The sequence below is a fragment of the Hippoglossus hippoglossus genome, chromosome 7, assembly GCF_009819705.1.
Source record: "Hippoglossus hippoglossus isolate fHipHip1 chromosome 7, fHipHip1.pri, whole genome shotgun sequence".
Classification (NCBI taxonomy): Eukaryota; Metazoa; Chordata; class Actinopteri; order Pleuronectiformes; family Pleuronectidae; genus Hippoglossus; species Hippoglossus hippoglossus.
In genome coordinates, this window is record NC_047157.1 from 28110083 (window position 1) to 28135202 (window position 25120).

Here is a 25120-nt window from a genome sequence, read left to right on the forward strand (position 1 = left end):
GGAGCTCGTGAAGCTCGTGAAGCTCGTGAAGCTCGTGGAGCTCGTGAAGCTCGTGAAGCTCGTGAAGCTCGTGGGGTTAGGAGAAATAGGAAATCAATTTAAAAGTAGAGGAAACAAGTTTAACATGCAACACTTTAAAATCCAGTAGAAAATGAAGTCTCAAATATTGCAGACAGACAGAATCGTAAGAACAAGAAGTTTGTGTTTGAGCTTGTTGACAGCTCCTTTCTGAAATAAAGTTATATATATTATTATTTGACATAAAACTCTGACTTCCTTCACTTCTGCTGAAGCCTCTTTTATAACCGTTGTTTACTTCAGAGACCATTTTGTGCGTTCGCCACCTCTCGCGTAAAAGTTGGGATTTATAAAAACAGACTTGATTGGAGAATGTGCGCTAACCCGTGTCTACGAACATCTGGGAGACAAGTGGAGATGCAGACGTGAGGAGGTGAATCGAAGCCGAGTCTGACTTCAACTGTCACTCAGTGTGTGAATGTAAAATCACCTCAGTGAACATGACAGAGATCCCAGCGATGCTTTGTGTTTGATTCATCTTCAAATAATCAAACTTCTCCTTTTTAGGTAAACATGTTGTAAAAAGTAAAGTCACTCTGTCATAACACACACGAGTGAGATGGCTAACGTAGCCGAGGGTTAAACAGACCGGAGATCAGCAACAACAGTGTTTAACCACCAGTGACATGTTGTGGTCCGTTCCTGCTTCAGGCTTATTTAAAGCTCATGTGTTTGGAATTACTTGTTCACATGTTAACATAGAAACGGAGCAGCAATAAGTCACACACACACACACACACACACACACACACACACACACACACACACACACACACACACACACACACACACACACACACACACACACACTCACACACACACACACTCACACACACACACTCACACACACACACACACTCACACACACACACACTCACACACACACTCACACACACACACACACTCACACACACACACACACACTCACACACACACACACACACACACACACACACTCACACACACACACACTCACACACACACACTCACACACACACACACACACACACACACTCACACACACACACACACACACACACACACACACACTCACACACACACACACTCACACACACACACTCACACACACACACACACTCACACACACACACACACACTCACACACACACACACACACTCACACACACACACACTCACACACACACACTCACACACACACACACACTCACACACACACACACACACTCACACACACACACACACACACACACACACACACACACACACACACACACTCACACACACACACTCACACACTCACACACACACACACACACACACACACACACACACACACACACTCACACACACACACTCACACACTCACACACACACACACACACACACACACACACACACACACACACACACACTCACACACACACTCACACACACACACACACTCACACACACACACACTCACACACACACACACACACACTCACACACACACACACTCACACACACACACACACTCACACACACACACACACACACACACACACACACTCACACACACACACACACACGTCATTTTCATTCTCACACGACCATATAAGGCAAACACAGAGCTGTGAAATACATGCACACACTTTAATGTGTGTGGAGTCTGTTCCACTTCAAGATGTGTATTGAATATTAGACAATAACTGTGTGTGTGCTGTCTAAATTAAAACACTTGAATGGCTGAGTGAGATTATTTATGGCAACACACACACACACACACACACACACACACACACACACACACACACACACACACACACACACACACACACACTGTATAAAGTGTAAGGAGCCAGCTGGATCCACTCAGTGAAGTGAAAAGCAGCTTGAAATGAAACGAGTGGATTTGAAAGAGAGAAGCTTCTGTTTCCATCTGGAGTCAGAACAGTGAAACTTTAAAGTTGAGTTGCAGCATCTTTTCATTCGGGGACGACAAATGGTTCCTGTGACCATCTCTCTCGTTGTCATTGAGGAATCTGTGTCTGTAACATGAATCTTTGTTCATGACGAGAGCCACGTGCAACACGTGCATGGCACCAGCTGCAGCAGCATTCAGTGATGGAGTTTTACAGAACAATAATATTCCCAGTTCTCTCTCGTTGAAGCCTGAACGAATGACTGTGGTAAAAGTGAGGGACACGGATCTCTGCTGTGAGGAATCATCTCATCCATTAGATGAGAAAACTGAAACTATGATGCAGCGACTTCTCATAGTGAGAGGAACAAACTATTTTAGGAGATTATCTGATGTGATTATCTTCATTTGTCTTGTATTGATTTATTATTTTTGTGCATGGAATAACCGGTCTTTAGCTTTTCTCCAGATGAACGACATGGAAAGAAAGAAAAGTGGAGCTGCTGCCTGAGTGAAGATTGAAATCATGAGTCAGAGTGAGAGCTCCTCACTTTCCTGCTGCTCTCTGGGGTCAAATCATTCCACTACATCAAGTCCTTGTGAGTGCGACAGGACACGTCTGAGACAAACGTCTCTGAGATATCGTCTTCTCTGCTCCCTGCTCACAACTGCTGAGTTTACTGCAGCTTCATATGAAACAGCTTCTAATCACAACCAAGAGTGACACAGCAGAAGGATGGAGAAGCTGAGGCCGAGGCAGAATTTGAGTTGTTAGATATTTAAAAAGACGAAGAGAGAAACTACACAGGCAGCAGAAAGTGTCCGAACACAATGAAAACACTGTAACACGAGATTCCGACAAATGAAAATGAGAAATGCCAAGTAAAGGCAAAGTGTCACAGGTTCATGTTACGTCTGCATTTTTAATCAAATAGTGTTCAATGACTTTAATGACTTACTGTTGTGCTCCTGCTCTTCTTCTATATTTCCCATGACCATGGCTGGAATCCCAAAAGCCGAAGCCAACACCCACACACAGATGTTCACCACCTGAAGACGTAATGAGATGATGGCGATTAACTTCATCAATAATAAAATCAATATCTTTTACATCAACTTATAGATGGTCTCAGTTGTCATTAAATAACCCTCGTGATTATTATCGTTTCAATATAATAATATCTTTTCATTCAGTTTAGTCTTAATATTTAAATCAGTTAATGTACTGATCTGTGATCTGATGTCAGCGGGTTTCCTGGAGACGAGAAGGTTTTAAAAAGGTGAATCTCTGACTCTGGAAGGGAACTCTTACCTTGGCCTTGTGAGGCGTCCTCATGTCCAGAGCCTTGACCGGGTGGCAGACGGCCACGTAGCGGTCCATGCTCATCACCGTCAGGGTGAAGGTGCTGGTGAACATGTTGTAGTAGTCGATCGACACCACCACTTTACACAGCGTGTTGCCAAACGGCCAGAAGCCCAGGAACACGTCGGTGCCCTGGAGGCATCCGGAAACAGAGGGTGAGCAGAGAGGTGGAGGCAGAAGACATATATATATATAAGATAATATATAACTGTTAATATGTAACTTCAGACAGAATATATAACTTCATATATATATATATAACTGTTGACGTCTCATGACCACACAGCGACTGATAAAATCCACACCACGTGTTTCGGAGGTTTTATCTGTTTTCACCACGGAGATGAAGGAACTGATCAGTTTGAGTCAACAGCTCCTGAACGTAAACATCAAGACATTAATAGTTTAACAGGTTTTCATTCCACAGTCATACGTAAAGTCACTGATTTAAACATGACATGATTTTATACTGGTGCTGCATCATAAGGGACAAAAAATAAATCACTCAAACCACGATCATGTCTTAATATAAATGCCAAAGCAACCAAATGAGTTTTTAAGTTAGTGTCAGATTGAAATCCGTGACGGATGCAGAGCTGCACTCTCACACAAACAGTTCATTATGTTGGTTGTTGGGAAACATCTCATGTTCCACGTTTAGTTCTCTCCACTAAAGGAGGTAAAGAATAACTAGTTGGTCTTATTCAGGTTCATACCTCGTTAATGAGGGTAAATATGTTCATCCATGTCCTCACGTGACGCTGATTCACGTCTGTCCTCAGAGATCTGATCAAGTGGACGGCTCTAAGGATTCAAAATGTTTATTTGACACGTGCTCACTGACAGAAGGTGGCGCTGTGTTTCTGTATCTGTTCAGCCAATCAGAGCGCAGGAGGGACTGAAGGTGGTAAAGGTAGATGTAGTAAATTATTTTTCACTGTACGTCACATGAACGGTTATTGGTATGAACTCCATGCAGCAGACAGGAAGTTCATCTCTGATCTTTAAAAGTCTGAAGTGTTTCACCTGCTCCAGCCTGATGAGTCACTCTGTACCAGGGAGAGGTTGGTTTAGGTTTGGTTGGTTTAGGTTTGGTTGGTTTAGGTTTGGTTGGTTTAGGTTTAGTTGGTTTAGGTTTGGTTGGTTTAGGTTTAGTTGGTTTAGGTTTGGTTGGTTTAGGTTTGGTTGGTTTAGGTTTAGTTGGTTTAGGTTTGGTTGGTTTAGGTTTGGTTGGTTTAGGTTTGGTTGGTTTAGGTTTGGTTGGTTTAGGTTTGGTTGGTTTAGGTTTAGTTGGTTTAGGTTTGGTTGGTTTAGGTTTGGTTGGTTTAGGTTTAGTTGGTTTAGGTTTAGTTGGTTTAGGTTTGGTTGGTTTAGGTTTGGTTGGTTTAGGTTTGGTTGGTTTAGGTTTAGTTGGTTTAGGTTTGGTTGGTTTAGGTTTGGTTGGTTTAGGTTTGGTTGGTTTAGGTTTGGTTGGTTTAGGTTTGGTTGGTTTAGGTTTGGTTGGTTTAGGTTTAGTTGGTTTAGGTTTGGTTGGTTTAGGTTTGGTTGGTTTAGGTTTGGTTGGTTTAGGTTTGGTTGGTTTAGGTTTGGTTGGTTTAGGTTTAGTTGGTTTAGGTTTGGTTGGTTTAGGTTTGGTTGGTTTAGGTTTGGTTGGTTTAGGTTTGGTTGGTTTAGGTTTGGTTGGTTTAGGTTTGGTTGGTTTAGGTTTAGTTGGTTTAGGTTTAGTTGGTTTAGGTTTGGTTGGTTTAGGTTTGGTTGGTTTAGGTTTAGTTGGTTTAGGTTTGGTTGGTTTAGGTTTGGTTGGTTTAGGTTTGGTTGGTTTAGGTTTGGTTGGTTTAGGTTTGGTTGGTTTAGGTTTGGTTGGTTTAGGTTTAGTTGGTTTAGGTTTGGTTGGTTTAGGTTTAGTTGGTTTAGGTTTAGTTGGTTTAGGTTTGGTTGGTTTAGGTTTGGTTGGTTTAGGTTTGGTTGGTTTAGGTTTAGTTGGTTTAGGTTTGGTTGGTTTAGGTTTAGTTGGTTTAGGTTTGGTTGGTTTAGGTTTAGTTGGTTTAGGTTTAGTTGGTTTAGGTTTAGTTGGTTTAGGTTTGGTTGGTTTAGGTTTGGTTGGTTTAGGTTTGGTTGGTTTAGGTTTAGTTGGTTTAGGTTTAGTTGGTTTAGGTTTAGTTGGTTTAGGTTTGGTTGGTTTAGGTTTAGTTGGTTTAGGTTTGGTTGGTTTAGGTTTGGTTGGTTTAGGTTTAGTTGGTTTAGGTTTAGGTTTGGTTGGTTTAGGTTTAGTTGGTTTAGGTTTGGTTGGTTTAGGTTTGGTGGTTTAGGTTTGGTTGGTTTAGGTTTAGTTGGTTTAGGTTTGGTTGGTTTAGGTTTGGTTGGTTTAGGTTTAGTTGGTTTAGGTTTGGTTGGTTTAGGTTTGGTTGGTTTAGGTTTGGTTGGTTTAGGTTTGGTTGGTTTAGGTTTGGTTGGTTTAGGTTTAGTTGGTTTAGGTTTAGTTGGTTTAGGTTTGGTTGGTTTAGGTTTGGTTGGTTTAGGTTTAGTTGGTTTAGGTTTGGTTGGTTTAGGTTTGGTTGGTTTAGGTTTGGTTGGTTTAGGTTTAGTTGGTTTAGGTTTAGTTGGTTTAGGTTTGGTTGGTTTAGGTTTGGTTGGTTTAGGTTTAGTTGGTTTAGGTTTGGTTGGTTTAGGTTTGGTTGGTTTAGGTTTGGTTGGTTTAGGTTTGGTTGGTTTAGGTTTGGTTGGTTTAGGTTTGGTTGGTTTAGGTTTAGTTGGTTTAGGTTTGGTTGGTTTAGGTTTAGTTGGTTTAGGTTTAGTTGGTTTAGGTTTGGTTGGTTTAGGTTTAGTTGGTTTAGGTTTGGTTGGTTTAGGTTTGGTTGGTTTAGGTTTAGTTGGTTTAGGTTTGGTTGGTTTAGGTTTAGGTTGGTTTAGGTTTGGTTGGTTTAGGTTTAGTTGGTTTAGGTTTAGTTGGTTTAGGTTTAGTTGGTTTAGGTTTGGTTGGTTTAGGTTTGGTTGGTTTAGGTTTGGTTGGTTTAGGTTTGGTTGGTTTAGGTTTAGTTGGTTTAGGTTTGGTTGGTTTAGGTTTGGTTGGTTTAGGTTTGGTTGGTTTAGGTTTGGTTGGTTTAGGTTTAGTTGGTTTAGGTTTGGTTGGTTTAGGTTTAGTTGGTTTAGGTTTGGTTGGTTTAGGTTTGGTTGGTTTAGGTTTGGTTGGTTTAGGTTTGGTTGGTTTAGGTTTAGTTGGTTTAGGTTTAGTTGGTTTAGGTTTGGTTGGTTTAGGTTTGGTTGGTTTAGGTTTAGTTGGTTTAGGTTTGGTTGGTTTAGGTTTGGTTGGTTTAGGTTTGGTTGGTTTAGGTTTGGTTGGTTTAGGTTTAGTTGGTTTAGGTTTAGTTGGTTTAGGTTTGGTTGGTTTAGGTTTGGTTGGTTTAGGTTTAGTTGGTTTAGGTTTGGTTGGTTTAGGTTTGGTTGGTTTAGGTTTGGTTGGTTTAGGTTTGGTTGGTTTAGGTTTGGTTGGTTTAGGTTTAGTTGGTTTAGGTTTGGTTGGTTTAGGTTTGGTTGGTTTAGGTTTAGTTGGTTTAGGTTTAGTTGGTTTAGGTTTGGTTGGTTTAGGTTTAGTTGGTTTAGGTTTGGTTGGTTTAGGTTTGGTTGGTTTAGGTTTAGTTGGTTTAGGTTTGGTTGGTTTAGGTTTAGTTGGTTTAGGTTTGGTTGGTTTAGGTTTAGTTGGTTTAGGTTTGGTTGGTTTAGGTTTAGTTGGTTTAGGTTTGGTTGGTTTAGGTTTGGTTGGTTTAGGTTTAGTTGGTTTAGGTTTAGTTGGTTTAGGTTTGGTAACTCATCATCTCAGTTTATGACCCTTGAGCTGGGTACCTGGAACGGGAGCGTAGCGAGGAACAGAGAGTCAGCCAGAGCCAGGTTGAAGATGTAGATATTCGTGGCCGTCTTCATCTTCGTGTATCTGAGGAGAGAGAAAGCTCATTTTACAGAGGGTAACATGCTCACATGTCTGAAAGGTGTGCACGTGGCTGCAGGTGCACTATCAGTATGCACGCCGTGTCTTTGTGAGGAGCTGCTGCTGATAATGAGATTTGGTCGATGCTTTAATCCAGAGCAGCAGCAGGAGTGAGGACATTGTTCACCAGGGAGAATCAAACCCCCGAGTCCTGACAATCTACAAGTCAATAAAGACCGTCCTGTCTGCTGGTGTATAACTTACATACATTTAATAATATCCAAATACAAACTCTGTGGTTACATTTCACATTATACGTTTATGCAAATGATTCATATAAAATACAGTATAATGCTCTTGAATGAACAATATCAAGAAACACAGTTACAATGTTTCTTCAATGTGCTTCATTCCTTTTTCTTTGTATTGATTTGTGTTCATCAGCTTTTCTTCCTGATTTCATTTGCATCACAACAACATAGGGACCAGCTCGTTTAAATGCAGCACCACAGTTCCAGCCTCTGCAGGCGTCCTCCTGGAATAAGACAATTTGTCCAACATCATCTGGACTCAAACTTTAAAAGGCAATAACGTCCTCTGAAAACTAAACCTTAGAAAGACGAAACTCAATGATTCAGCTTTTCTGAAAACATGAAAAGTGCTGCAGCGACACTGTGATCACTTTGTCCTCAAGGTGGCACTAGATGGATGGATGGATGGATGGATGGATGGATGGATGTATAGATGGAAAGATGTATAGATGGAAAGATGTATAGATGTATAGATGCTTATAGCTTAGCATCTATACTTGTATATAAAGCTTATAGTTAGAGCCGGTCCAGGTTTGTCTTAGACCTGATCTTAGTTCTGCTGCTATAGGTCTAGAAGGTCGGGGACACATGACACACGGAGCTTCTCTTCCCAGCTTCTCCTTCCTCTTCTCCATCCTCATCACATCAAAGATATTAATATCTCATCAATACATGTTACTGACTTGACTTCTTCCCCGGAGTCCCTTTGCCTTATCGTCCACAGATCCTCATCGTGGATTATGATGGTGGATCGAGAATCAGAGATCCTGATCGTAATGGTGGATCCTGATCGTGGTGGATCCTGATCGTGGTGGATCCTGATCGTGGATCCTGATCGTGGTGGATCCTGATCGTAATGGTGGATCCTGATCGTGGTGGATCCTGATCATGGTGGATCCTGATCGTGGATCCTGATCGTGGTGGATCCTGATCTTGATGGTGGATCCTGATCGTGGTGGATCCTGATCGTGGTGGATCCTGATCGTGGATCCTGATCGTGGTGGATCCTGATCTTGATGGTGGATCCTGATCGTGGTGGATCCTGATCGTGGTGGATCCTGATCGTGGTGGATCCTGATCGTGGACTATGATCACAACAAGACTTCTTGATATATAATATTTCTCCTCAGATACTCGACCATTACTGACAATAATCCATCAGTTCATTGACCTTCAGCTACAAAGTGTTTATTCTAATCAAAGCTGTAAATACTCTGATCTCTCTGATGTTCTCTGTTCCACGGGACATCTGTTCACTTGTGTCCGTCCTGGGAGACGGATCCTCACATGTGTCTCTGAGGATCCGTCCTGGGAGACGGATCCTCACATGTGTCTCTGAGGTTTCTACCTTCTTTACCTGTTAAAGGTTTTAGTAGTTTGACTCTTGTTGAGGGTTAAGAACAGAGGACGTCTCACCTTGTTAAAGACCATGAGACAAACTGGGATTTGTGAATATGAGATATACTAATAAGATTTGATTGACTGACACGCACACCTCACATGCGCAGCTCTAATCAGATGCGTCACAAACAAACCAGAGTTGGAGTCTCAGGCTTTAGACTCTTTGATCGTTATTATCGACGTCTTTGGTTCAAATTAGACTGTGTGAGATCACACCAGTGAAAAATATCAGGATTCATGTTGTGGAGCCCAAAATAATCCACAGAAAACTGTTTGTGAAACATCAAACTAATGATTCAATAAAAAGATTTACCTTCTCTAATTATTTGAGTTGGTGTAGATCGGGTTTGTCCATCTTTCGAGTTTTGGGCTTGAAAAGAAAAGTCTTTTCTGTTCCAGCTGCCCTGAATAAAACGGTATAAAATAAAGAACGCGTTGTGATCACATGTTTCTCATCCACCCCCCCCCCCCCTCCACTGTCCCCCTGCCTTCATTCACTTTGGCCTCCAGCTCTTCTCCACTTCTTTGTTCTCAACTCATCTCTTCTTCCTTTCTCTCTATCCCCTCTTCCTCCCAGTTTCACATGTTCTTCGCTCACTCATCTATTCCTTTGCATCTCAACATCTGTGTCTTTCCCTCTTTTATCCTCTCATTACCTCCTTTTGACTTTGACTCTGTATCTCTCTCCTCTTATTCACTTGTTATGTCTTCACAGCTTCAGCTCGCTCATCCTTCCTGCATGAATCTTTTAGGATTTTCGGTTTTAATGACTTATTTGATTATATAAAAAGAGCTGAGACGTCATGATTGACAGCTGAGACTGACTCAGGATTGGTCAAGTGCGTGTAAGGGCGGGACCTCGACACCGTAGTCCGTCCCCCGATCAATATGCACAGACTCTGACTGCACATGCACAAGATGGTGGAGTTTGTATCTGTCATAGTTTGGCTTCATTTCTTTTCCATCTTAATTTAGAGTTTATGTAATTTATATTTCAAAGTGACATCCAAACACTGAAAGATAAAAACATAAAAACATAAAACTGCTTTTCTCGTTTGGACACTGCAGCTAAACTCTAAGATCTGACCCTGCAGGGACAGAAGACACCGCCTCATCTGGACCACAAACACTGAACCTGACGTGAAGTGTCACATTATCTTCAGCTGAAAGTTTCTTCACAGGACAACGACTGTGGGGTTTTATCTTTCAGAGTCTAATCCTGTTATGAAGGGATAACGGATGTATGAGGCAACAGGCCCCTGCAGGAGCACGGCACCAGACAAATCCTGAAGTTGTTGTTTCTTTGTGTTCTTTCTTTCTTTTTGTTTTCATCTTCCATCTCATTCTGTTTGCCTCAAGTTGTTTTACATCTCTTCAGTCTTTTGTCATCTTTATGGCGGCTCAGATCTTTTCTAGTTCTGTCTCTTTGTGGTTCTACGTCCATTCTGCAACTCCTCCCTTCTTTCCTCCCTGATTTATTCTTCAGTCCCTCCTGTATCACATCTAAATATGACTTCATCTCTTCTTTCTCTGCATCCTCCCCCACCTCGCTCCCCTCCCTCTCTCTGCGTACTGCGGACCTGCAGGCCGACCGTCTTCAGAGAGAATATTTCATGGCAGCGATCCTCCTCCTCTCTTTACATCAGAGACTGAGCGCTGTGTCCTCTCTCTCCTGCAGAACATCTTGTCTTCTCTAAGACTCTGGGTCTCTTGTCTTCTCTCTTTCTGTCTCTCTACTCTGGACATAAAAAATCTCTTTCGGGAATTTCTACCAATGTTCTGACCTGTTCCGTAAAAGATCTCATTTCCCTCTTCCCTTCCTCCCCTTCTCTGTCTCTGTCCTTCAGTGAAAGAATGAAAGCAGCAGCAGAGAGACGAGGAGGAGAAGAATAACAGAGGACATCGTGGGAAAGGAAAGGACAGAGATTGAAGCCCCAAGCAAAGAGAAGGTACAGGCAGTAATTCAAGCTGCTGTCAGACATGCAGCTCCAGATGAGTATGTGTGAATGCAAATGTCTGAGTGAGAGCCTCCAGAGTTTCTGCAGGAAGTCCAGAGGAGCTGATGTGAGAACACAGCAGGAGATCATCTGCAGGACTCACAGGGAGCGAGTCAGAGCGTTGATGAAGCTTCTAACACTGACAAATCTCTCATGTAAACATGATCACATGACCTCTGCAGCAGAGGTAATACGTTACGTCTGCTGCTCCGCCCCCACCTGAACCTCACCTGAATCCTGCAGACGATTCCTTGTTGTGAACGAGTCTGAGCAGAAAATCTGCTGCTGCGTTGTTCATGTGTAAAATAAAAATTCCTCTGAAAAGGACGTGTATAGATGAGTTCAGACAGAAAGGTCCCCCCACTGGCCTGACGTATAAGGAGCGTATTGCATGAACAAAGATTTAGGTTCAGCGATAAAGAGGCTGCACAGCTGAGGATGTGTCTGATTATACAGGAACATCTTGTTTACTCTACATGCACGTAAAAATAAAAAGCACAGAAAGTGTTCGCATATGAAGGAAGACACATGATTCCTTCATGCACAAGATAATGCAGGTGTTTCTACAGGAAAGGAATATCACACAGAAGGAAAAATACAAAGACAGCGAGAAAGAAGCAAATCAGAAAACACAAAAAAGTATTTTTGATCAAAATATGTCTCAAATCTAATAATTCCTTTCAAAATAAAAGATCAGGAAAACCGGACGGGATAAAAGCTGTGACATCGTAAAATATCGTAAATATTTCTCAATAAAGTTAAATCTTGGTGACTGAATATTCAGAAAAGATCTTAAACGTCTGACATCAGTAACTTAATAAGTCGGTGGCTTTCATCTGATCAGATATGATTGACAGCAGCGTTTCCCTGGCAACGCGACCCGTCTGCTGTCATCAGCTGATGACTATGTCAGTTTTATTTTTTCTGTTTTTAACAATCCTCAGGTTCTGGTTCAGACTTTTACATTGAGTCGTTCTGATTGGTGTTGGGGGCGAATATGTGCACAAATGCCATATTTGTCATATCGAACATTATGTAACTACTGTTCCTACGCTGGTGAATGAAAACAAAGCTAAGCTAACTGCTAGCACTGTTAGCATTCCCTGTCTGAACTTCAGGAACTCAACAATCTCCAGAATGAGCAGAAAGATTCATCTTCTCTATTAAAGAGGGTCCAGTGCTCTGCTGTTTCCTCAGGCCTCTCCTGTCGACTGCTCTTTGACCACGTCTGTTTCTTCAATAAACACAAAGTCAACTCAACTCAATCTACAGGGAAACACCAGCACATCACCTGAATGCACAGTCCACTTTTAAAATGAAAGAAAACGTGGTAAAGCTCAAATCTATTAAATAAAGAAAAAATCAGTTCATTTTTATGGAACTCTTCTTCCATTTAAAAGTCAAATTTAGCAGAAAAAATCCACCGTCCCAACTGCATCCATGATTCCAACCTCTCCACATTAAAAGACTTCCTGCACGGAACAGACACTGAATCATGATTCTGAATGTTTAGTTATTCATAGAGATTCTGAATGTGTCCACACACACACACACACACACACACACACACACACACGGTGACAGTGGACAGGAAACGAGGAAAACCTTGTGCACATATATAATATATGGTTAAATCCCTGATGACCTCGAGGTGGGGTCACACCGAGGAACTTGTCTTGTCTGAACCTGGGGACTCAAACACAAGTCACATCCAGACAGCTTCTCCAAAAGACTTGAATTCAGTTGGTGTACTTCCAGCTGAACATTAATGCCTCTTGCTTTTTGCTTCTCCAGCCTCACGTCCCTGTGCTTCTGCCTCATTTCCTCTACGTCTATGAGGCTTTATTGTTCGTTCATAGAGAGGAGAGCAGAAATCCCATTTTCAGTGAAAGCGAGTCCTCGTGTGTGGAGCCACTGGAGACAGATAACATCATCCAACCAAACGAGCTGAAGAGGGAAACAATCAGCTCGTAGATATCACTCTCCATATGACTGATGTGAATCTTCCTCAGTGAAAATCACATCGATCAATCTGCACAAATTCAATAACAACCATATGAAAATAACAAAAATCACAAATCTGTCTTCCTCATTGAGGCCATTTTCTTTTTCCTTCCTTCCTTCCTGAACCAATTGCACAAAGGAGGCAGTCTCCTGCTCAGATCACTGTATTAATACATCAGCTCCTCTCCTTCCCCCTTTGACACATGTTTCTCTTCTAATCTTCATCCCCCCTCCCCCTACTTTCATCTTTATGTGCACGCAACTGTGATCTTGCAATTATTAAATGCAATGGATGGATTACCTCTCTGAACCTTTCAGGAAACACATTTGCAGCTGATTATGAAATATGCTGGATTTGCTGGTGAGGGCGATGTGGGCGGCACCAGTGATTCCAGGTCACAGGAGGGAGATTCAAAAAGATGGTTCAATTTAGTCTGTGTCACAAAACTGTTGCTTTAACTTTTAAATTCTTTATTTTTTTATCTTTTTTATATTTCTTTATTCTCTTGTCTCTCTTTCTGACCTGCTGCTGTAACAATGTGAATTTCCCCGATGTGTGGAAAATAAAGTTCTATCTAATCGAATGAGAATATCCTTAAACTGCACACACACACACGCACACACACACACACACACACACACACACACACACACACACACACACACACACACACACACAATATATATGTTGTGTAGCTGTCGTATTTTATAACTGTTGATTAGAACTATATGATGTCATCAACAATAACCAATTCATATGAAAATACACATGTATGAACATTTAAGACTGGGGCAACATCTGCCTGTTGCCCTCAGAGAGGTGAACTGCACTGTGGGAAATGTAGTTTCCGTGCTCTTAGCCTGTAAAGGTTTGAATGTTTCACATGATGACTGACGGGAGCGATACAGATAACAAAGAGTTTCATAATGAAAACAATGATGAAAATATAAATGAGGAAAATGTTTGAGGAGGTGGAAGGGGGGGGGGGGATCTCTGCAGGCTTTCTAATTTTAACTAATTTGTTAAAACCTGTTCACGAGGTTTAGGGAAGAAGCTTTTACAATAGAAGCCAATATTGAGTCTATCAAATGTTTTTATTTCATATTTCAATCTGATTCAGAAGCTGAGAAATTCAAGTTTTTTTAATTATGTTAGAAAAACCTCAGGTGTTTTTTATTCAGAGCCTTAAGTCATAAAGGGTAATAAGAGCAATAAGGAAAACAATTACCATATTACACAACAATACATATATTATTATTCTATAAGACATCCAATTAACAATCCCCTTCCCCGAGCTGAATAAACCAAACCGACATGGGGAGGACTGGTACGTGCACTGGAAACAAACTGGTTATTATCCACATGTGGAGACTTGGGTTTGCTTTGAAACTATAGAAGTTCAGTTTTTTATTGTTTCCTTTTTTCAAATAAGAAGCTTTGTCCTAACACCATAAACCACAGTCGATAAAACCTTCATTTCAATCGGAGACGACACTGGAGAAACGCTTCCTTCACGATGTGGACACCGGGTTCACATTAACAGAATGAATATCTTCTGATTAAAGACACTTCTCTGTCTGACCCGACGACCTGCTGGGTTTTATTCATCCATTTGAAAAACGTCTGTGGTTCTAATCTTCATCCATCCAATCTCAGATCTGAACGATTGTTCATCTAATTCAGTCACGAACATTCTTCACGTGAACAGAGCGGAGCAGTGAAATGAAACGTTGAGTCTTTGCAGATGATTTTGTCCTTTTCACTTCATCACATGTTCTCTGCTCCATCTATTCTTCATCTCTGACTTTTCTTCTTCTTCATTTCACACTGAGCGTCATCTCTCCATTAATGGAGGAGAAGTCTGTGTGATAACGCTTTCATCTGCTGAGCTGTTCGCTTTCAAATATTAATCTTCACTTTGAATTATTCACACACTGCAGGTCTGCACTGTCGGCTTGAAGGAGCCGTCACTTGTGTGTGTGTGTGTGTGTGTGTGTGTGTGTGTGTGTGTGTGTGTGTGTGTGTGTGTGTGTGTGTGTGTGTGTGTGTGTGTGTGTGTGTGTGTGTGTGTGTGTTAATCAGAGGTTGACTATGTGTTGATCTAAACACCACAGAGACAAGTGCAGATGATCTCATCGCTGGGAAACAGGACAAAGGCAGGAAGTAAAGAGACAAAGAAAGCAGAGCCCTTCAATTCGGACAAATCTGCAGGATCAACATCATTTTACAATAATCCCATTTGTTTCTGTCTTTGTGTCGTCTTCCCTCTCTTCTCTCCCTTTAATGACAGCGTTTTATAAAAACCTATTCATCTGTTTCCTGCCACAGCAGAAGACCTTTCACATCCCTGTGTGACTTCCAAAGAAAGAGCTCTTGAAGAAAAACCAATTCTGGATCACAATCTCCCAATCCCAGCTCGGTAATATGATCGCAGCCCTCCTCCTGTGACATCAGCCACGTTTCTCTCAACCTGTCAGCGTCTCACAAAGCTGAGGATGTTCTATTATCTCCGTGGAGCCGACAGGGGATTCAAGCGAGCAGCGAGGGATTATGGGAAACGCATGCTGATGTCAAACTGTGAATTCTGGTTCCATGAGGCTTTTAAAAAGAAAGAGTTCAGTTGTAAACACCTACGTGTGTTGTCCTGGCAGCTGAAGCCGTTCACACTTATCAGAACCTGGGGTCATGTTCGCTGATAATAAACATTGGAGACAAAGATCAGTATTTATGTTCAGATCTTAGGGGAAACAAAGTTTATTTTCTCAATTCAAGTCTCGTACTTTTGATTATATTTGTGTTTTCTTGTTATTTATAGTTATTTAGAATAAAATGTTTAGTTCAACTGTCAAATATCATATTTCATTTCAAGGCTATATGTTGGCCCACAACTCGGTATCATACCCACTTGAAGTATTAGCATCAGCACCCACACATCTCTGGTGCTTCCGTTGTGACCGAAGACAAAGAAACCAAGAAGTTACTTTTATAAGTTATTATGAAAATAAAAATCATTAATGACGTTTCTGAATTTTTCTGCCCTCAGTTTGCCTCTGTTTATTATTATATTTATTATATAGTTATTATATTCAAGGTTTCCAAGAAGATGTTATTTTATTGAAGTTGAGACATTTAACAGTTGTATATGTATATATATGTATTTATAAAAACTGTGAGAATATTTTAACAACTTATCATTCAAGAGAAATGTTAACAACTCGTATCCACAGGATGATTTCTGATGGTTTGGATTCTCGACTGTATAAAGATGTTCATGGCTTCTGGGTTCGATGCTGAAGTGTCTGAATCCTGAGTTTATCTTTATCTGAGTCTGATTCTCCACAGACGTCTGCAGCTCATCAGTCTGAGAAGAAGAAGAAGATCAGAGCTGCTGGAGTCACTGAGATGTTCCTGTGGCTTCAAGACACAGACATTCCCCTCAGGACCCGACTCAGCACTTTAAAATCTCTTTGTGGTAAAACCCTGTCGTCTGAAACACTTTCCCTGTTTCATGAGAATCTCTCACCTGCGTCTTCTCCCTACAAGGTTTCTCCTGAGTTTCACTTTATCAGTAACAATATACATAATACTACTTTTCTTGAGCTTCATTTACTCTCAAAACATTTTCTCCTAACTGCTCACACTTTACAGCTCATGGCTTCTTTTCCTGCATTCAAATTAAAAAGCCATAAAACATTATTTTCCTGCAGAAGCATTTGAGAGCAGTAACTGATTTTCAGACGGGGGAATAACCAGCTTCTAAACCTTCTGGTTATTTACCTAATTATTCATGTTCCAACTTCACAGATGGTGTCATCATCACAGCATCACAACATCAGCTGATGTATCAGAAACTGATATGAACTTTTATTTAACAGAATAAACTGCAGAAAAGATGTGAATTTATCTTTATATTTTTCAATAAAATAATTATTTTCTTAATTGAATTTCTTTATTGTGTTGTATTTTTATAATAAAGTTTATAGTTAATCTGATTATAAATGATCTTTTCTTTGATAAGAATATTTTACAAATCATTACAAAGTTTTAAAATGTATTTTGATGTTAATATTGGCTGATTATATCAAGTTTAGTTGTGTATTTACCTTCACCTCAATCTGTTATAACCGATATATAATTAAATCTGATTTTACTTGAAGCATAACTCGTCATAACTTGAGAAAAAATAATCTGTATCAAAAAACAAAAACTAAATAACTGACCTTACTGACAAACTGTCTAAATAACGTGTGTGTAAGTACAAATACTTTTCAGATGAACTTTTGATTTCACGTCTACAACCAAATGAATCTATTTATCAGCTCCAGCTTTAAAAAAGACCTTGAGAAGACACGAGCGTAAAATCAATCTAGCATCTGTTCGTGTCCTCATCACGAACGTGAAGGTGACGATTAGCTCCAGTCTCACACTCGTTCACTTCTACAACCATCACAGCTGTGTCTCCATTAACTCTCTTTTTAAAACCAGTTGCTTTCTGTTTCACTTTGTAAGAAAACACTTGTTGTTTAATCGTCAGAGCCACAGCATCCTGAGGAAGTGAAGTGGAGGAGTGAGAGATGAGTCTGTGTTCAGACCAGTCACAGGTTCAACCCCAGTTCAGACTAGAGCTGCTCAGGAGACACAGTGTCAACACAGCATATTGGACATGGTTTGGTCAAATATTAGAAAGTCCTGTTGTCTGTTTTAATGTCGAAGAACAAACTGTCCTGAAACATCTTTTAAACCACAACTCGTGGTTGTATCATCGTTACACAGCAGCCATATTGATTCTGAGCACAGACCACGTCTCACTGTTTCTAATGAGACCGGCTGCTCATTTTAAACCATGGATATTGACAATATTATGACTCAGGATTAAGATGCTCACAATCTAAAGCAGGGAAATGATAAATATGTTTCCTTCCAGTCTGTCCTCAGCCTCCGGACGTCAGCAGCGTGTCTCACAGACGTTCTTAGAATAAAACAAGCTGTGAACTGGTCCGGTGAATCCTTACTGGTGGAGGTTTGTCCTCTGGTGGAACGAGACGCAGCCTTTTTGTTGTAAAGCAGTTGTGGTCAGTAAAACATTATTACATCATTGATTTTAAGTTAAAAAACACTTTCTCTCAGTTTCTAATGAAAAGCTCCTGTAAACTGAAAGAAAAGTGTTGAATAATGCACTGGTTCAGTTCTTTGCCTGAATCCCTAGTTTCTGTGGAACCCTTCAGAGTCAGTGATGGACACCAGGTGCTTTTCCTCGATATTTCAACGTGCACATCAAACTGAATGAAGCTGCTTCTGTAAAGGTTGCTGATCTGCAATCAGCCGAGTAATTCAGCAGCAAATTAGGAGCAGAGGTTTTCAAATCATTCGCTAGAAGCACTTTGGCTTCGTTTATCTGTAAATTTATCTGTGGCTCACAGAAATGACTTCCAGTAAATTGTTGTCATTTGCTCTTGTGCAGAGTTAATGTGGATGTCGTCCGACACGGCTTCAACGATCCTCAAGCCTCCGTGTGACGGAGGCTTGAGGATCGTTACGTTCGCTCTCTTTCATTTACTGCGACTTTGAGCCGCTGAGGCGACATCAAGGCTCTTTGTGCTTTTCACTCCAACCAACTCCTATTACACTATTTCCTTTTGCATCTTCCTCTTTATCCTCAAATCTTAAAGTATAAACAGAACCAATGTGAGGGGTATAATATAAAAGTATAATTCCAAAACTATCTGCTGATTGAAAATATATCAAAACCTCAAACAATGAAGCTAAAATGCTTGTGTGTCTTTGGGAGGAGTTGAGTCCCCACAATGCAACAGTGTGAACAGGGTTCTTCCCTCATGACATCAGACTGAGCTCTAATTCACCTGGAATTATCAATTCAATTCAACTGAATATTTTTAGATGCAACATGAGCAAATAATCCAGAAAGATTTCATCCGACAGATAATGAAAAATCGACCCAACCCCAATAAAAGGCTCTGTGACACCAAGTGGTGAGTTTGCAGATTGCACCCAACTTGCTTCACCTTTCCACACGTTGGCCCTCAGACAACACGTGGAAGCTGCTGCTGGAGCCGGGGGGGCTTCTCTCACTATGTATTAAAACAGGTGATTATAAACTAATGGAAACATGATTATCATCATGACATTAACGATCAGTCTGTTGTCAGGGTTTCAGCTGAAAGACTAAATCCTACACAGAAGAACCATCATGTACCTGAACTTTGACCCATACACAAATACACAAATAAAACACTTTGTCGTCATGTGGTGTTTGTGAAACTCTGAGTGATTGAGGATCATCACAAGTTCACTTTGATCAGAAGACGTAGAACAACATGGAACCAAAGATCTGCACAGGAACAGGAAGTCCTTCTCTCCCCACACACACACACACACACACACACACACACACAGACACACAGACAGACAGACACACACACACACACACACACACAGGTTAGAAGTTCTCTTCAGAAACTTCTTCTCGTCTTTGGAACCACCCCCCCGATGAGGATCTCCATGCAGGTGACTGAGTTCCTTGTGATCACTGCCTCGCTGAGCTTGATGCTCCACATCTGACGCTGCAGGAGCTGATTTACCGATGAGACACAGTTGAAAAGTCGTGCTCTGTCGGTCTGAATGACATCTGGGCTGATGTACGTCAGGGTGGTGTTGTGTTAGACTTATATGGGAGGAGGGAATGGAGATTTATACAAATGAGACCTGGATGTGATTGTGTCACCGACTGAGCTCAGCAGAGGTTCTGAGTCATTGATTGACGATCTGGGAGAAGCAGGAACCAAAGCATTTGCAGCAGCGTTGCCAGCTTGTTTTAATTACAGGAGCTATTGTCAAGGAGAAGAGTGACAAAGAGGAGGAATTAGGTTTGAGACGTCAATTCATGAGCAGCAGTTATTAAAATACATTTAATTCAGTCAACGACCTTGTAATTATTACCACTATTAAATGTTCTTGTTCCTTTCATTAACTTCCTCCTGCAGAACAGCGTGTGGTCACATGTACATGATGCACAGAACCTACACTTCCCTCTTCACGTCCAGCATCAGAAGAGAACGAGGTGAAACAGACTCAGCAGCTGTTTCCATCGACATGAAAAGTCTTAATTAATAATCTGCTGCTGAGAGTCATTTACAAACCAACGCTCTTTACCCTGAACTCGTCCAGATCACAGGCAACGTGGCGTGTTTTAAACATGTTGTATGTGTGTGTGCTGCACAGGAGAACAAAGAAACTGTTCCTTCTGTTGGGAGCTTTCAGGTCTGTTTTGTGGAACATGTTGACCGACTGTAAGAAGTTAATCTCGAGTTCATATCCCCTGAGAATCTCCTGTCATCATACGTTATTGTTCTGAGGGCACAGGTGGAGTCATGTGTGAAATGAGGTTGGATGAGGTTGGATGAGGTTGGATGAGGTTGGATGAGGTTGGATGAGGTTGGATGAGGTTGGATGTGGCTCCGTGTCTCACTGGAGAAATAGAAAGCCCATCTAATTACAATCTGGAGCCAGAGAGCAACGACCTGTGACCTGTGACCTTCAACGTGTTTCATCTCCAAAAGGTAAATGAACTAAATTCCTGTTGAAAGTGGTGGATCCTGATCGTGGTGGATCCTGATCGTGGCGGTGGATCCTGATCGTGGTGGATCCTGATCGTGGTGGATCCTGATCGTGGTGGATCCTGACCGTGGTGGATCCTGATCGTGGTGGATCCTGATCGTGGTGGATCCTGATCGTGGTGGATCCTGATCGTGGTGGTGGATCCTGATCGTGGTGGATCCTGATCGTGGTGGATCCTGATCGTGGTGGTGGATCCTGATCGTGGTGGATCCTGACCGTGGTGGATCCTGATCGTGGTGGATCCTGACCGTGGTGGATCCTGATCTTGATGGTGGATCCTGATCGTGGTGGATCCTGATCGTGGTGGATCCTGACCGTGGTGGATCCTGATCGTGGTGGATCCTGATCGTGGTGGATCCTGATCGTGGTGGATCCTGATCGTGGTGGTGGGTCCTGATCGTGGTGGATCCTGATCGTGGTGGATCCTGATCTTGATGGTGGATCCTGACCGTGGTGGATCCTGATCGTGGTGGATCCTGATCGTGGTGGATCCTGACCGTGGTGGATCCTGATCGTGGTGGATCCTGATCTTGATGGTGGATCCTGATCGTGGTGGATCCTGATCTTGATGGTGGATCCTGATCGTGGTGGATCCTGACCGTGGTGGATCCTGATCGTGGTGGATCCTGACCGTGGTGGATCCTGATCTTGATGGTGGATCCTGATCGTGGTGGATCCTGACCGTGGTGGATCCTGATCGTGGTGGATCCTGATCGTGGTGGATCCTGACCGTGGTGGATCCTGATCGTGGTGGATCCTGATCGTGGTGGATCCTGATCGTGGTGGTGGGTCCTGATCGTGGTGGATCCTGATCGTGGTGGATCCTGATCGTGGTGGATCCTGATCTTGATGGTGGATCCTGATCGTGGTGGATCCTGACCGTGGTGGATCCTGATCGTGGTGGATCCTGACCGTGGTGGATCCTGATCTTGATGGTGGATCCTGATCGTGGTGGATCCTGACCGTGGTGGATCCTGATCGTGGTGGATCCTGATCGTGGTGGATCCTGACCGTGGTGGATCCTGACCGTGGTGGATCCTGATCGTGGTGGATCCTGATCGTGGTGGATCCTGACCGTGGTGGATCCTGATCGTGGTGGATCCTGATCGTGGTGGATCCTGATCGTGGTGGATCCTGACCGTGGTGGATCCTGATCTTGATGGTGGATCCTGATCGTGGTGGATCCTGACCGTGGTGGATCCTGATCGTGGTGGATCCTGATCGTGGTGGATCCTGACCGTGGTGGATCCTGATCGTGGTGGATCCTGATCGTGGTGGATCCTGATCGTGGTGGATCCTGATCGTGGTGGTGGGTCCTGATCGTGGTGGATCCTGATCGTGGTGGATCCTGATCGTGGTGGATCCTGATCTTGATGGTGGATCCTGATCGTGGTGGATCCTGACCGTGGTGGATCCTGATCGTGGTGGATCCTGACCGTGGTGGATCCTGATCTTGATGGTGGATCCTGATCGTGGTGGATCCTGACCGTGGTGGATCCTGATCGTGGTGGATCCTGACCGTGGTGGATCCTGATCGTGGTGGATCCTGACCGTGGTGGATCCTGATCGTGGTGGATCCTGACCGTGGTGGATCCTGATCGTGGTGGATCCTGACCGTGGTGGATCCTGATCGTGGTGGATCCTGATCGTGGTGGATCCTGATCGTGGTGGATCCTGATCGTGGTGGTGGATCCTGATCTTGATGGTGGATCCTGATCGTGGTGGATCCTGATCGTGGTGGATCCTGATTGTGGTGGATCCTGACCGTGGTGGATCCTGATCGTGGTGGATCCTGACCGTGGTGGATCCTGATCGTGGTGGATCCTGATCGTGGTGGATCCTGATCGTGGTGGTGGATCCTGATCTTGATGGTGGATCCTGATCGTGGTGGATCCTGATCGTGGTAGTGGATCCTGATCGTGGTGGATCCTGATCGTGGTGGTGGATCCTGATCGTGATGGATCCTGATCGTGATGGTGGATCCTGATCGTGGTGGATCCTGATCGTGGTAGTGGATCCTGATCGTGGTGGATCCTGATCGTGGTGGTGGATCCTGATCGTGATGGATCCTGATCGTGATGGTGGATCCTGATCGTGATGGTGGATCCTGATCGTGGTGGATCCTGACCGTGGTGGATCCTGATCGTGGTGGATCCTGATAGTGGTGGATCCTGATCGTGGTGGATCCTGATCGTGATGGATCCTGATCGTGATGGTGGATCCTGATCGTGATGGTGGATCCTGATCGTGATGGTGGATCCTGATCGTGGTGGATCCTGACCGTGGTGGATCCTGATCGTGGTGGATCCTGACCGTGGTGGATCCTGATCGTGGTGGATCCTGATCGTGGTGGATCCTGACCGTGGTGGATCCTGATCGTGGTGGATCCTGATCGTGGTGGATCCTGATCGTGGTGGATCCTGACCGTGGTGGATCCTGATCTTGATGGTGGATCCTGATCGTGGTGGATCCTGACCGTGGTGGATCCTGATCGTGGTGGATCCTGATCGTGGTGGATCCTGACCGTGGTGGATCCTGATCGTGGTGGATCCTGATCATGGTGGATCCTGATCGTGGTGGATCCTGATCGTGGTGGTGGGTCCTGATCGTGGTGGATCCTGATCGTGGTGGATCCTGATCGTGGTGGATCCTGATCTTGATGGTGGATCCTGATCGTGGTGGATCCTGACCGTGGTGGATCCTGATCGTGGTGGATCCTGACCGTGGTGGATCCTGATCTTGATGGTGGATCCTGATCGTGGTGGATCCTGACCGTGGTGGATCCTGATCGTGGTGGATCCTGACCGTGGTGGATCCTGATCGTGGTGGATCCTGACCGTGGTGGATCCTGATCGTGGTGGATCCTGATCGTGGTGGATCCTGATCGTGGTGGATCCTGATCGTGGTGGTGGATCCTGATCTTGATGGTGGATCCTGATCGTGGTGGATCCTGATCGTGGTGGATCCTGATCGTGGTGGATCCTGACCGTGGTGGATCCTGATCGTGGTGGATCCTGATCGTGGTGGATCCTGATCTTGATGGTGGATCCTGATCGTGGTGGATCCTGATCGTGGTGGATCCTGATCGTGGTGGATCCTGACCGTGGTGGATCCTGATCGTGGTGGATCCTGACCGTGGTGGATCCTGATCGTGGTGGATCCTGATCGTGGTGGATCCTGATCGTGGTGGTGGATCCTGATCTTGATGGTGGATCCTGATCGTGGTGGATCCTGATCGTGGTAGTGGATCCTGATCGTGGTGGATCCTGATCGTGGTGGTGGATCCTGATCGTGATGGATCCTGATCGTGATGGTGGATCCTGATCGTGGTGGATCCTGATCGTGGTAGTGGATCCTGATCGTGGTGGATCCTGATCGTGGTGGTGGATCCTGATCGTGATAGATCCTGATCGTGATGGTGGATCCTGATCGTGATGGTGGATCCTGATCGTGGTGGATCCTGACCGTGGTGGATCCTGATCGTGGTGGATCCTGATAGTGGTGGATCCTGATCGTGGTGGATCCTGATAGTGGTGGATCCTGATCGTGGTGGATCCTGATCGTGATGGATCCTGATCGTGATGGTGGATCCTGATCGTGATGGTGGATCCTGATCGTGATGGTGGATCCTGATCGTGGTGGATCCTGACCGTGGTGGATCCTGATCGTGGTGGATCCTGATCGTGGTGGATCCTGACCGTGGTGGATCCTGACCGTGGTGGATCCTGATCGTGGTGGATCCTGATCGTGGTGGATCCTGATCTTGATGGTGGATCCTGATCGTGGTGGATCCTGATCGTGGTGGATCCTGATCGTGGTGGATCCTGATCGTGGACTATGATTACAACAAGTCTGCTTGATATATAATATTTCTCCTCAGATACTCGACCATTACTGACAATAATCCATCAGTTCATTGACCTTCAGCTACAAAGTGTTTATTCTAATCAAAGCTGTAAATACTCTGATCTCTCTGATGTTCTCTGTTCCACGGGACATCTGTTCACTTGTGTCCGTCCTGGGAGACGGGTCCTCACATGTGTCTCTGAGGTTTCTACCTTCTTTACCTGTTAAAGGTTTTAGTAGTTTGACTCTTGTTGAGGGTTAAGGACAGAGGACGTCTCACCTTGTTAAAGACCATGAGACAAACTGGGATTTGTGAATATGAGATATACTAATAAGATTTGACTCATTGATTCGTCTGCTGCACTGAGACGCTGATTAACTTGTGATGAAATCTCACAAAGAGAAGAATCAGTGTTTGGTTTTATTACCTCCAACCTCCTCTCTTCTTTCCATTGACTCATTATCTAATCCATCTGTTTGTCCTTTTATTTACTTCTGTCCATCCCTTCATCTTCTTCTCTTTAAAAAACTGTCCAGGTCTCTCTGTCTCTGCCCCCCCCCCCCTCTCCGACACAAACAAACTCTACCCACCAACAAGCACCTCATTAAGAACCTGGAGCTCTTCCTCAGAGACTCTCACTCCATCTCTCTTTACACTCCCTCCAGCCCTCCACCTCTTC

The 25120-nt window shown here is 43.5% G+C and overlaps 1 protein-coding gene across 1 annotated transcript in view; it reads right to left on the reverse strand.

Moving 5' to 3' along the window:
* oprl1 (opiate receptor-like 1) overlaps positions 1 to 25120 on the reverse strand; it is a 47033-nt gene that overhangs the window by 9522 nt on the left and 12391 nt on the right. The window contains exons 2-4 of the mRNA XM_034590992.1: positions 7164 to 7251; positions 3273 to 3455; positions 2920 to 3010 (exon numbers count right to left, since the gene is read on the reverse strand). Coding sequence (XP_034446883.1) covers positions 2920 to 3010; positions 3273 to 3455; positions 7164 to 7251 — 362 coding nt within the window. The remainder of the gene's footprint in view (positions 1 to 2919; positions 3011 to 3272; positions 3456 to 7163; positions 7252 to 25120) is intronic.